This window comes from Puma concolor, chromosome B4, assembly GCF_028749965.1.
Source record: "Puma concolor isolate L17-30 chromosome B4, mPumCon1.1.hap2, whole genome shotgun sequence".
Classification (NCBI taxonomy): Eukaryota; Metazoa; Chordata; class Mammalia; order Carnivora; family Felidae; genus Puma; species Puma concolor.
The window spans coordinates 67,026,946-67,040,400 of NC_141673.1; the positions used below are offsets into that span (position 1 = coordinate 67,026,946).

Consider the following 13,455-nt stretch of genomic DNA (forward strand, 5'->3'; position numbering starts at 1 on the left):
TGGCATGAGTTCAAGAGAATGGAGGGGCGTCTGAGTGGCTCAGTAGGTTAAGCATTGGACTTCAGCTCAGGTTGTGATCTCATGGTTCGGGGGTTGAGCCCCGCATCGGGCTCTGTGCTGATAGCTTGGAAACTGTGCATGCTTGAGATTCTGTGTCTCCCTCTCTCTCTGCCCCTCCTCTGCTTGCGCTCTCTTTCTCTGTCTCAAAAATAAACAAACATTAAAAAAATTAGAAAAAATAAAAAAGAGAATGGAAGGAGAAGAAATGGAGTCAGCAAGACCAGACAACTCTCTTGAGGAATTTTTCCGTATAGGGAGCAGGGAAATAGGAAATATAGGGCTTTAAGATGGAAGAAATTGTAGCATGCATGTATGCAGATAGGAATGACCAGGGACAGAAAAATTGATGCGATCGAGTGCAAACAGTATTGGAGTAGTGTCCTTGAACAGGCAAAAAGATGGGCTCTGATGCACAAGTGGAGGGGTTGGTCTTAATAGGTGTGTGGACCGTTCATTCATTACAAGACAAATATGGACACAGACGCACGTAGATGGATAGATGTGGTTTGTGTGAGGTTGTAAGAAATAATCTACTTGCTTCTGTTTTCGCAATGAAAACTATGAAATAGAAAACAAGTCATTATCTGAAAGTGAAGCTAGAGGAGGAAGTGTTGGAGGTCTGAGGAAAGAGAAGGTATGAAGAGGCCTCCAGGAGACAGTACATGGAACAAGGAAATGTAGTCTGACTTCTGGGCAGCCATAAAGGCCCACTTGAGTTTAGTGATTATGAATTTAAAGTGAGGCCTATCAGCATGGTTGTTTTTCTCTAGCTGATGAGTACAAACTACTCTTTCTAGGAGTTGTGGTATAATCAGGGGTGGGAAGGAGGAGAGAATGGTGGAGAAAGAAATGGGAATAATATTTTCAGGGTCAAGGGAGGGTCTTTCCTTCCTTCCCCCCCACCCTCCTGCAAAAGGTTGCAGAATATTTGGATACTTCATGGAAATGATTTATTTAGGAGGAGGAAAACTGAAGGAGAGGGAGATAATTTCAGGAGCAAAATCCTTGAGTAGGTGAGAAGGGATGAGATCCAGTGCACAAATGGAGTCATTTCACTCACTGTGCTAGAGGGAAGTTACAGATGCAGTGGAATGTTAGATGTGATGATGGAAAGTCTCTTCTGATTGCTTCTATTTTCTTTTTTTTTTTTTTTTAATTTTTTTTTCAACGTTTATTTATTTATTTGGGACAGAGAGAGACAGAGCATGAACGGGGGAGGGGCAGAGAGAGAGGGAGACACAGAATCGGAAACAGGCTCCAGGCTCTGAGCCATCAGCCCAGAGCCTGACGCGGGGCTCGAACTCACGGACCGCGAGATCGTGACCTGGCTGAAGTCGGACGCTTAACCGACTGCGCCACCCAGGCGCCCCAGATTGCTTCTATTTTCTTAGTGAAACAAGGAGCAAAGACGTTATCAGCTCAGAATGAGGATGGGAGAGGGGTTTTAGAGACTTGAGGAGGAAGAGATGTGAAATAATTGCCTTGAGGAGTAGGGGAATGACTAGAGAAATATAATAGGATTGTCAGGCAGTCCTGAGTGCCCACCTGAGGTTTGCGGTTACAGTACTAATCATTCTAGAAAGACTAAATGTCCTCGGAGGAGAGCCAAATACATGAACCTTTGTCCTGATAGGTTTCCCTGGAGCTCAACACTCCAACTTCCTGGAGTTTCACAGCCTATACTAAGCTCCTAGTCAGCCTAGTGTGCCCCAGACCTTGGCCACGTGGGCCCACACTTCAGCTCTGAGACAGCTCAAAAGGCTTCAAGGAAATGATAGAAATAGAACATATTTTCTACTAAATGGAATTTTAGGTAGAAATCTGAATGACATGGTTGAAGCCATGGCTTCAACCACGTTGCCTGAATGTCATTGTGGAAAGGGTAGTAGTGCCAGAAATATTGTTCTAAGTTTCCTTTAATTATGAGGTCATGAATGATGGGCAGAGTGCATAGATATTTCAGGATGTGCATGATTTATTAAAACAGCTTGTCAGAAGTGGGAGATGGGTTACAGGCTTCTGGCTGGGATACAGTGAGAGCAGTCTGTGATCAAAGTGGGTGCAGGTGCTTTGTTATTGAATTGCTTGAATTGCTTCTAGATTTTAAAATTTTCTATGAAGATAAAGCTCTAGCCTCAGCTCTACACAAGGCTGGGTTGTTCTGATTCTTCAGGGTGTTGCTCAGACATTACCTCCTGGATTACTTTGTTTAATAAAGTGGGCCTCTCCAATAAATAACCTTTAAAAATAAAAGGGGCACCTGGGTGGCTCAGTCGGCTGAGCATCCTACTTCAGCTCAGGTCATGATCTCACAGTATGTGAGGTCGAGCCCCACATTGGGCTCCACGTTGACAGTGCAGAACCTGCTTGGGATTTTCTCTCTCTCCCCCTCTTCTCTGCCCCCTTCTCATGCTTTTTCTCTCTCTCAAAATAAATAAACTTATTCTCCATTTTGAGATCTGCAAACTCAGTTGCCTATAAGAGCCAGACAGATGTTTATGAGTAAAGCAAATTGAATAAGAAACCTGTCCCATCTAACAAGGCAGCTGCTATTTGCTCTGGCTGTTTGTGGTTACATGGGAATTTAAGGCCAGTGTGGCCAGTTCTAATTTTTTAAGAGGCAAGAATGTGGATTTTACATAAAATCTTTTATTTTATTTTCATTTATTTTTTTTAAATGTTTATTTATTTTTGAGAGAGAGAGAGAATGCACACTCGAGTTGGGGAGGGGCAGAGAGAGAGGGAGACAGAGGATCCAAAGTGGGCTCTGCACTAAATACAGAGAACCAATATGGAGTTTGAACTCACAAACTGTGAAATCATAACCTGAACTGAAGTGGGAGCCACCCAGGCACCCCTTAATCTCCTAACTTTTAAATGTTGGTCCAAATTTTTTGAAGAAAAGAACAATGCAAGCTGAGTCTGGCCTCTAGTCAGCAGTTTATAACTTCTGATCTATTGCATTACCCTCCCCTTATTTCCTCCCTAGCACTTGTTATAATCTGTGAACATCTTGTTTATTTACTTATTGTCTATTAGTCACTGTTGTATTTCCAGTGTTTAACACAGTACTTGGCACAATCAGTTCCCAATAAATAAATATCTGATGTTAGATGAGAAGGGGAGTCTGGATTGGTGCTTTACTTGGGAGCTTTTTATATATTCTGAATATTATTATGTATATGAGTTATACACATGAGGATATGTATGTATATATGTATATATTCATATATACACACATCTTTGTATGGCCAATATTTTCTCTCAATCTCTTTTGAACTTTAATGTCTTTTGTTACACAATTTACAATTTTTTGTTTAGTACGAATTTTTGTCCATCTTCTTAGGCTTCTAGGCTTTATGTCCTATGAAAAAAGTTTTCCAAGACCATCCTAAGATTGTAAAAATATTATTTCCTCTAATGTTTCTATACTTTTGTTTTATAGATTTAGCTCTTTAATCCATCTGGAATTTATTTTTATGTATGATGTGATGTGGGAGGTCTTTATTATGCTTTCATTCTTCATTTACAAAGTGTGTTTTTTAAATGTTTATTTTTGAGAAAGAGAGAGAGAAGGTGCAGAGAAAAGGGAGACAGAGGATCCAAAGCAGGCTCTGTGTTGAGAGCCCAATGTGGAGCTCAAACTCAGGTACCGTGACATATGACCTGAGCCAAAGTTGGACACTTAACCAACTGAGCCACCCAGGCATCCCTACAAAAAGTTTTTTAAAAAATATCAAGGGGCACTTGGGTGGTTCAGTCCGTTGAGTGTCTGACTTCAGCTCAGGTCACGATCTCATAGTTCGTGAATTCAAGCCCTGCATTGGGCCCTGTGTTGACAGCTCAGAGTCTGGAGCCTGCTTTGGATTCTGTGTCTCCCTCTCTCTTTGCCCATCCCTGCTCATGCCCTCTCTCTCTCTCTCAAAAATAAACATTAAGCAAAAATTTAAAAATGTCAAATGCCTGGGGCACCTGGGTGGCTCAGGTCATGATCTTACAGTTTGCGGGTTTGACCCTGTGTCAGTCTCTGCACTGACAGTGCAGAGCCTGAAGCTTCCTTCAGATTCTGTGTCTCCCTCTGTCCCTCCCCTGCTTGTGCTTTCTCTCCCTCTCTCTCAAAAATAAATAGACATTAAAAAAAATCTTAAAAAAATATATCAAATGCTTTGGCGTGCCTGGGTGGCTCAGTTGGCTAAGTGGCCCACTCTTGATTTTGGCTCAGGTCATGATCTCATGCTGTGTGAGATCAGGTCTGTGTCTGGCTCTGCATTGACTGTGTGGAGCCTCCTTGGGATTCTCTCTCTCCCTCTCTCTGCCTTTCCCCTGCTTATGCACACACAGTACTCTCTCTCTCTCAAAATAAATAAACTTTAAAAAATATCAAATGCCTTTTTAGTTCCTAGTGAGATAGTTGTACATATCTTTTTAATTTGACATAGGTATGATATATCAATCTTTTCCAATATTAAGTCATCATTGTATTACTGGAATAAGCCCTACCTGGTGGTAGATGACTATCTTTAATACATTCTTGAATTTGATCTGTCAGTGGGATTTGTCCATTTATACTTACATTGGTCCATGGGTTCCTCTTTTGTACTATATTCTATAGTATGCTTTATATTATTTTATCAGTTTTGTGTTAGTGTGATAGAATAGTTTTCATCGCTTTTCATGTTTTAAAAAATGGAATTATAACTTAAACTTTTGAAAAAACTTCCTATCAAAATTGCACTCACAGACTTTTTTTCATGCAAGTTTTTCATGTTTAGCAAGTTTTTCTCTTGTGATCATTGACTTAATATAGGTTTATACTTATTTATTTTATATTTGTCTTGTAATCCAAACATTTACCAAAAAAACTCACAAACTTTCCACTTTCTTGATGGCATCCTTTGAAGTACAACATTTTTTTTTCATTTTGATGAAATCCAATTTATCTATCTTTCTGTCACTTACGCTTTTGGTATCATATCTTAGAAACCACTGCCTGATCTAAGGTCATGAAGATTTTTCTTTCAACAGTTTAAAGTTTTACCTCTTGTATTTATGTCTATGATCCATTTTGAGTTAACTTTTGTATATGGTGTGATGTGGAGTCCAATTTCATTCTCTTGCAAGTGAATTTCCAGTTTTTGCTGCATCATTTGTTGAAAAAATAATTATTTTCCTATTAAATTGTCTTGGCATTCTTGTTGAAAGTCTATTGATCACAAGTGTAAGGGTTTATTTCTAGATCTCAATTCCATTCTATTGATCTATCTATATGTCAATCCTTATGGCAGTATCACATTGTCTTGATTAGTGTGGCTTTGTAGAAGATTTGAAATTGGGAAGTATGTTCTCCAACAATGTTATTTTTCAATGTTGCTTTGATTATTCCGAGTCCTCTGAATTTCTATGTGAATTTCAGGGTATTTTGTCAGTTTTTGCTAGGAACCATCATCTTTGGCACAAGGAATTCTAAGAAGCTAAGCTACACCTGGAAAGGGAGCTCTAATCTATCCCTCTCCTACATGCTAGCTCAGCTCACATAGTGAATTTGGCAAACATTCAGGAATCTCCAACTTGGTCCAAGACAAAGTTATCTAAGTGTCTATTAGTAATTAATTCTTTAAGATTCCTTAATTTCTGGGGCACCTGAGTGACTCAGCTGGTTAAGCGTCCAACTTCAGCCCAGGTCATGAGCTCATGGTTTGTGAGTTCGAGCCCCTCAACAGGCTCTCTGCTCTCAGCACAGAGCCCACTTTGGATCCTCTGTCTCCCTCCCTCTCTGCCTCTCCCCCACTCAGGCTCTCTCTCTCTCTTAAAAATAAATAAACATTTTCATTTTTTTTTTTTAATGTTTATTTATTTTGAGAGAGAGTGCACGAGTGAGGGAGGGTGAGAGGGGAAGGGGCAGAAAGAGAAGGAAAGAGAGTCCCAAGCAGGCTCCATACTGTCAGCTCAGAGACTGATGTGGGGCTTAATTTCACGAACCATGAGATCATTGACCTGAACCAAAATCAAGAATTGGACGCTTAATGGACTGAGCCATCCAGGTATCCCATAAGATCCTTGAATGTCTTGATTTTTTTTTCCCTTGAGGTATTTTAGAACATAAAATGTGAATAACTCAATATTATAAATAGTAGAAGATCCACTGAATAGGCCTGCTAGGTAAATTAATGTTCTTCATTTCCTCTGAAAAACATTAAAAGATGCCTGCAATTGGGGCGCCTGGGTGGCGCAGTCGGTTAAGCGTCCGACTTCAGCCAGGTCACGATCTCGCGGTCCGTGAGTTTGAGCCCCGCGTCGGGCTCTGGGCTGATGGCTCAGAGCCTGGAGCCTGTTTCCGATTCTGTGTCTCCCTCTCTCTCTGCCCCTCCCCCGTTCATGCTCTGTCTCTCTCTGTCCCAAAAATAAATAAACGTTGAAAAAAAAAAAAAAAATTAAAAAAAAAAAAAAAAAAAAAGATGCCTGCAACATTTCAGTTGCAGCTGAGAGCTACTCTTCAGCATATCTGCATACTTCTGCTCCCACAAATTAAACTGTATGGTTACTGGTTACCATGAGGCAGTAGTGTGGTCCGCCCGCCACCCCCCCCCCCCCCCCCGCCAAACAATTTATGCTGGGTTATTTTGTAACTGCAATTTTACAGTTTTAAAAAATATTAAACTAATAGATTATGTGTTAAAGAGTAGTGATTTATATAAAAAGTAAGTTGAATGTTTTAGAAAAACTCAAAACTTAACAAATTACTGTAAGCCTTGAGTTAAAATAGATTTGAGTTAGGAAATTACCATTTTGTAGCTATCATGAAATAGTATCACTCAGAACTGTCAATAGATACTAAAACTAGTGGATGGAAGTTTGATGAAGAATACGGTATTATGCGGAGTTTGGGTGGCTCAGTCCATTAAGTGTCTCGCTCTTTATTTTGGCTCAGGTCATGATTTCATGGTTTGTGGGTTCAAGGCTCGTGTCAGGCTCTGTGCTGACAGTGTGGATGCAGCCTGCTTGGGATTTTCCTTCTCTCCCTCTCTCTCTCTACCCCTCCCCTGTTCACACTCTCTGTCTCTCAAAATAGATAAATAAAGTTTAAAAAAAACTTAAGAAAAAAAGAATAAGGTATTTACATTTTTTCGAGTATCTTCCTGGAAAGTACTACAAATTATAAAACAAAAATAATAATGACAAATTACAACACAAAAATAATACCTTGACAGTGGAGAAAACTGGCAAACACCACCTTAATCAAAAGGTCAGTTAACATCACCTATAAAGGGCAAAATGACATTAGGGACCTCCTGATATGACCTACTGAAAACATACTGTTGCTTATTCCTGCCAAAAATATTTATACCCAATCTAATCATGAGAAACATCAGCAAACCCATGTTAAGGACAATTCTACAAACTATCTTATCTGTACTATTAAAAAAAATAAATATCAATGTCATGACACACAAAGGAACTGAGCAATTGTTCCAGATTAAAGGGGACTAAAGAGGTATGCCAACTAAATGCAATGCTGATCCTTAATCAGATCTCTGAAGGAAAAATTTTTCTCTAAAGGACATTAATGGGACAACTGGCAAAACTGAAATATAGACTATAGATTAGATAATAGTATTGTATCAATGTTAAAATTTGCTGAGTTTAAAACCTATATTGTGGGTTATTATCTAAGACAATAAAATACAAACTGAGGGGCGCCTGGGTGGCTCAGTCGGTTAAGCATCTGACTTCAGTTCAGGTCATGATCTCACTGTATGTGAGTTCAAGGCCCACATCAGGCTCTGTGCTGACAGCTCGGAGCCTGGAGCCTGCTTCATATTCTGTGTCTCCCTCTCTCTCTGCCCCTTCCCCACTTGTGCTCTGTCTCTCTCAAAAATAAATAAACATTAAAAAAGATTTAAAAAAATACAAACTGAGATGTCTGGGGATAAAGGAATATAATATGAGCAACTTATTCTCAACTAGCTAAGACAGAGAAAGAGAGGGAGAGGGAAAGAAAATGTGGCCAAATAAAATTGGCTAACTTGGATAAACAGTATAGGGAGTTTGTTTGTACTAAACTTACAACTTTTATATAATTTTGAAATTATATCACCAAAGAAAGTTTTTAAAAAATAATTAATTGACCATATAAGTTTATTTCCTTTCTCTCTCAAATTTGCTAAAATGACATCAAAATAACAACAACGGCATTAACCTTCAAGGGCAAAGAGAGAGTAAGGATAAAACAGCAGATGATACATTTCAGTGGAAATATCTTTTGGAAAATGGCAAGTGGACAGAGGGGTAGTAACTAACCTTTCAGAATGGGAACAGTTCTAACTTAAGTTTCTGCAGTGGAGGATAGAACTAGAATTGGGCCGGGGTGCCTGGGCTGCTTAGTTGGTTGGACATCTGACTTGGTTTTGGCTCAGGTCATGATCTCAGTTTGTGAGTTTGAGCCCTGCATAGAGCTCTGAGCTGGCAGTGCGGAGCCTGTTTGAGATTCTCTCTCCCCCTCTCTCTCTGCCCCTTCCCTGCTCATGCTTGTTCTCTCTCTCAAAATAAACATTTAAAATTTAAAAAAAAAAAAAAGAACTAGAATTGGGTCATTTCATCTGAGAGGTTCAAACTTATAATGTAACAGCTACCACAGAAGGCAGGAGTAAAGAATAGGTCTGAGAACAGGAAGGTGGTAACTGAAACTTTGTCTACAGAGCATGCACCACAAGCAGAAAAACCACCTAGCCCAACAAGGAGATAGAAGATTTCTCTGCCCAGCAATCTCACTTCTGGGTATATATCCAAAGGAAATGAAAAAAGGATCTCGAAGAGTTATCTTCACTCTCATTTTCATTACAGCATTATTCACAGTAGCCAAGATGTGGATACCTAAGTGTCTGTCAATGGATGAATGAATAAGGAAGATGTGGTGTGTGTGTATATATGTGTACAGTAGAATATTATTTAGCCATGAGAAAGAAGGAAATCCTGCCATTTGCAACAACAACACAGATAGATCCTGAGGGCATGATGCTAAGGTAAGTTGGACAGAGAAAGACAAATACTATTATGATCTCATACATGGAATCTAAAAAAGCTGAACTCATAGAAACAGAGTAAAATAGTGGTTACCAAGGGCTGTGGGGTGGGGGAAAGAAATGTTGGTTGAAAGATACAAACTGCCAGTTTTAAGATGAATAAGTTCTGGGGATCTAATGTACAGCATAGTGATTATAGTTAATAATACTGTTTTATATGCTTGAAAGGTGCTAAGAGAGCAGATCTTAAACGTTCTTACCACAAAAAAGAAAGGTAATTATGTAATGAGATGGAGGTGTTAGCTAATATTATTGTAGTAATCACTTTGCAGTATATATAATCAAATCAACATGTTGTACACCTTAAATTTACACAATGTTATATGTCAATTACATCTCAATAAATTGGGGAGAAAAAGACTTCTTTGGGGAAAGTGAATCTAAGAGGCATTGCACTCCTAGCCAGGATTCACTGTGAGGGATGGCATATGGTGGAAGACCAAAAATCTGATGATTAAGTGAAAATTCAGATCCTCATAAGTGTGATTCTCAATACTCCCTTCTCCTGTCCTGGTCCTAGCATTATAACCAAGCCCCAGAGAAACAATTATATGATTGTTCCTGGAAAAATTGTAGCTATCCAGAAGAAAGCTCACAGTGAAGGCCACAATAGACAATTCCCGCCATAGGCTTTTAGTCAGCTTTTAGTTCCTCACTCTTAAATTATAATGGAGAGCCAAGGATCATGAATTGTTTGACAAGAGTCATCAATGAGAAAAAAAAGGTCATAGGAAAAATAACTCAGAGGGGATGGAGCTAATGCAGGGAACAGAATTTCAAATTAGTATAATATCCATGAAGAAAAGAGAAAAGATATGCACAAGGAAAGCCAGATAACCAAAAATGGCCCTTGGAACTTAAATATAGTAACCAAGATAAAATGTTCTGATATAAAGGTGTGGTGTTTTCCACATATGTCCACAACTTCACTATTTCTTCAAGAAGTAGAGCTTATTTCCCCTCCCCTTAAGCATGGGCTGCATTTAGTGACTTTCTTCTAACAAAAAGAATAAGGTGGAAGTGATAGTCACTTCTGAGACTAGGTCATAAAAAGGCATTGTGGCTTCCTTACTCTCTTGGATCACCTGCTCTGCAGTTACCTCCCATGTGAGAACACTGCAGCAGCTTATGGAGAGGCCCATGTGGTGAGAAACTGAGGTGTCTTGTCAACAGCCAGAGAGGAACTGAGGCCTATAGCCATCAGATGACTGCAGCCCCTGCTGACATCCTGTTTTCAACCACATGAGAAACCCTGAGCTAGAACTACCTAGCTAAGTTGCTCCTTGGATCCCTGAGTTACAGAAACAGTGAGGTAATAAATGTTTGTTAAGCCTCTGTTTTAGGATACTTTGTTACACAGAATAGATAATTAACACGGAAAGTTGGAAGATAAAGTTGGGGAATCTGGCAAGGAATGCATTTTTAAAAACCCAAAGAAAATAAAGAGAATGATTAGTGAGTTAGAGAATCAGCTCAGAAGGTTTTTGTTTTAATTTTTTAAATTTACTTTTTGGCGGGGGGGCAGAATCTTAAGCAGGCTCCAGGCTCAGCACAGAGCCCGAAGTGGGGCTCAATCCCATGACCCTGGGATCATGACCTGAGCCAAAATCATGAGTTAGATACTCAACCAACTGGGGCACCCAGGTGCCCCTCAGCTCAGAAGAATTTATAGTTGACAAATGGAAGTTCCAAAAAGAGAGAAGAGAGAAAATAGAGAATAAACTAATAAAAGACAGTTTCCCAGAAGTGAAGGGTACAGGAGCACCTGGGTGGCTCAGTCGGTTAAGCATCCGACTTGGGCTCAGGTCATGATCTTGCAGTTTGTGGGTTCAAGCCCCACGTTGGGCTCTGTGCTGACAGCTCAGAGCCTGGAGCCTGCTTCAGATTCTGTGTCTCCCCTTCTCTCTGCCCCTCCCCTACTTGTGCTCTGTCTCTCTCTGTTTCTCAATTATAAATAAACATTAGAAAAAATTTTTAATAAAAAAATTAAAAGAAATGAAGGGCACAAATTTCCAGATTGAAAAGGTTCATGAAGTATCTATTGCAATGAATGAAAAAAGACCTACAGCAAATTCCATCATTATGAAATTTATTACTTTGCAGTCCTAGAAGTCAGAAGTCTGGGCAGACTTGACTGGGTCCTCTGCTTAGTTTCACCAGGCCAAAATTAAGGTGTTGGCTGGGCTGGGGTCTTATGTGAGGCTCCAAAAAAGAACACACTTTCAGGCTCATTCAGGTTGTTGGCAGAATTCAGTTTCTTGTGGTTATAGGGCTCAGCCTTGCTGACTGTCAGCCAGACCACTCTCAGCTCCTAAATGCCACCCACATTCTTTGGCATGTGGCCCCCTCCATTTTCAAAACCAGCAATGATGTGTCAAATTCCGCTCGTGCTTCTAATCTCTGAATTCCTCTTTTGCGGGTAACTGGAGAAAACACTCTGCTTTTAAAGGGCTTGTATGATTAGGTTAGGCCCACTCAGATAATCTCCCTTTCTCCATATAAAGTAACAATCATGGAGTGTTATCCATCACATTCAGAGGTTCCACCCACACTCAAAGGGGAGGGGATTATACAAAGGTAAGATTCATTGAGGGTCATTCTGAGAATTTTGCCTACGGCAAACCTAAAACCGTGACATAACTATACTGGAAAAACCAGGGAGGGAGAAGAGAAGCATGGGGTATATGGTATAAGAAAGCTAAATTCTCAACTATCATAACAGGAAAGCAATATATCATAGCCAAAAATGGATAAATCAATACATACCATAAAAGCATATTCTTTAAAAGTAGGAAGGTTAAGTACCAAAGAAACAACTGGAAGAGTTCAAAATTTGTCTCTGGAGACTGGAGGTGAGAGGGTAGAGTAGGGGATTCTTATTTTTCATTATAAACTTTTAGCACCATTACTTTTGTTTTTGTTTTAGTTTTTAATTTTTGGAGAGAGAGCGTGCACGGGCAGGGGAGAGGGGCAGAGGGAGAGAGAAAGAATCTTAAGCAGGTTTACACTCAGTGCAGAATCTGATGCAGGGCTTGATCCACGACCCTGGGATCATGACCTGAGCTGAAATCAAGTGTTGGACGCTCAACTGACTGAGCCAGCCAGGTGCCCCATAATATTACTCTGAAAAAGAATTACAAAGATAACTTTTAAGTATTTCTGATTACACATGAGGAAGATAACTAAAAGGTTTGAAGAGTATCATAAAAATCATAAGAAAAATAAGTTTGCTTTGCAAATGCCTGACTCCACTTTAAAAAGACCCAAATGAGGGGCACCTGAGTGGCTCAGTTGGTTAAGCGTCCAACTTCGGCTCAGGTCATGCATGATCTCACCGTTCGTGGGTTCGAGCCCTGCATCAGACTCTCTGCTGACAGCTCGGAGCCTAGAGCCTGCTTCAGATTCTGTGGCTCCCCCTTTCTCTGTTCCTCCCCTGCTCATGCTCTATCTCTCTCTTTTGTCAAATAGAAATAAAGGTTAAAAAAAAAAAAGAAAATTATAGATGATGCATTGCAGGGGCAAAGAAAGGCATGACAGTCATCAATGGACACAATTTCAAAGAAATGGAATTGGCACCATGTCAAAAAAATTGGTGAATCTACAGTTACACATATTAAGTGAAACTAAAATGTATAAGGTATGTATCTTTTCTTGATTTCCCAATTTACAATGTAATCTTTGACCAACTATTTGTCTAAAAGAGTCTACTGTACAACTGACCCTTGAACAACACAGGCTTAAACTGCATAGGTCCACTTATATGTGGATTTTTTTTGTCATAAATATACTACAACAAAAGAAAATTACAGTACTACAAATATATTTTCTCTTATGATTTTAACATTTCCTCTTTCCCATATTTACTATAAGAACACAGTATATAATAAATTTACAAAATATGTGTTAACTGGACACTTTATGTTCTTGGTAGAGCTTCTGGTCAACAGTAGGCTGTTAGTAGTTAAGTTTTGGGGGAGTCCAAAGTTACATGCAGATTTTTTACTATGTGGGGGATCAGTGCCCCTAACCCCTACATTGTTCAAAGATCAACTGTAATTATATTCAACTTGTATTATATAGTATTTATTAATTGATCTAAGCTTGCTAGCTTGACATATATTGGCAGGTTTATACCAGGGATCTATAGTTGGTGGTCAGGAGTTTATGGATTAGGTTAGCCACACTCCAGGGTTATATGGACCACAATTAGTTTAACGTGCCTCCTGGAAGGATGGAATCAGTGGTAACTAGTTACCTTGCCAAATGGCGATTTCACTAAATTCTTGTCACAGAACTGAAACATCCTAGTTTTCTC

The 13,455-nt window shown here is 39.6% G+C and overlaps 3 protein-coding genes across 5 annotated transcripts in view; 2 read left to right on the forward strand and 1 right to left on the reverse strand.

Moving 5' to 3' along the window:
• ADCY6 (adenylate cyclase 6) overlaps positions 1-9,080 on the forward strand; it is a 41,161-nt gene extending 32,081 nt beyond the window's left edge. The window contains exon 22 of the mRNA XM_086713525.1: positions 8,902-9,080. Within this exon, the coding sequence (XP_086569651.1) occupies positions 8,902-8,916 (15 nt within the window). The 3' untranslated portion in view covers positions 8,917-9,080. The remainder of the gene's footprint in view (positions 1-8,901) is intronic.
• The window catches only part of SPMIP11 (sperm microtubule inner protein 11), a 28,030-nt gene that overhangs the window by 11,646 nt on the left and 2,929 nt on the right, over positions 1-13,455 (reverse strand). Inside the window, exon 1 of one of the 2 annotated variants that reach the window (XM_086713533.1) lies at positions 7,261-7,330. The exons of the other annotated variant lie outside the window; for it this stretch is intronic. Coding sequence (XP_086569659.1) covers positions 7,261-7,315 — 55 coding nt within the window. The 5' untranslated portion in view covers positions 7,316-7,330. Of the gene's footprint in view, positions 1-7,260; positions 7,331-13,455 lie in introns of those variants that run through there. 2 annotated transcript variants of the gene reach the window in all.
• Positions 12,658-13,455, forward strand: part of CCNT1 (cyclin T1) — a 39,238-nt gene continuing 38,440 nt past the window's right edge. For both annotated transcript variants that reach the window (XR_015253648.1, XM_025930531.2), the window contains exon 1: positions 12,658-12,777. The gene's annotated coding sequence lies outside the window, so the exon portion shown is untranslated. The remainder of the gene's footprint in view (positions 12,778-13,455) is intronic.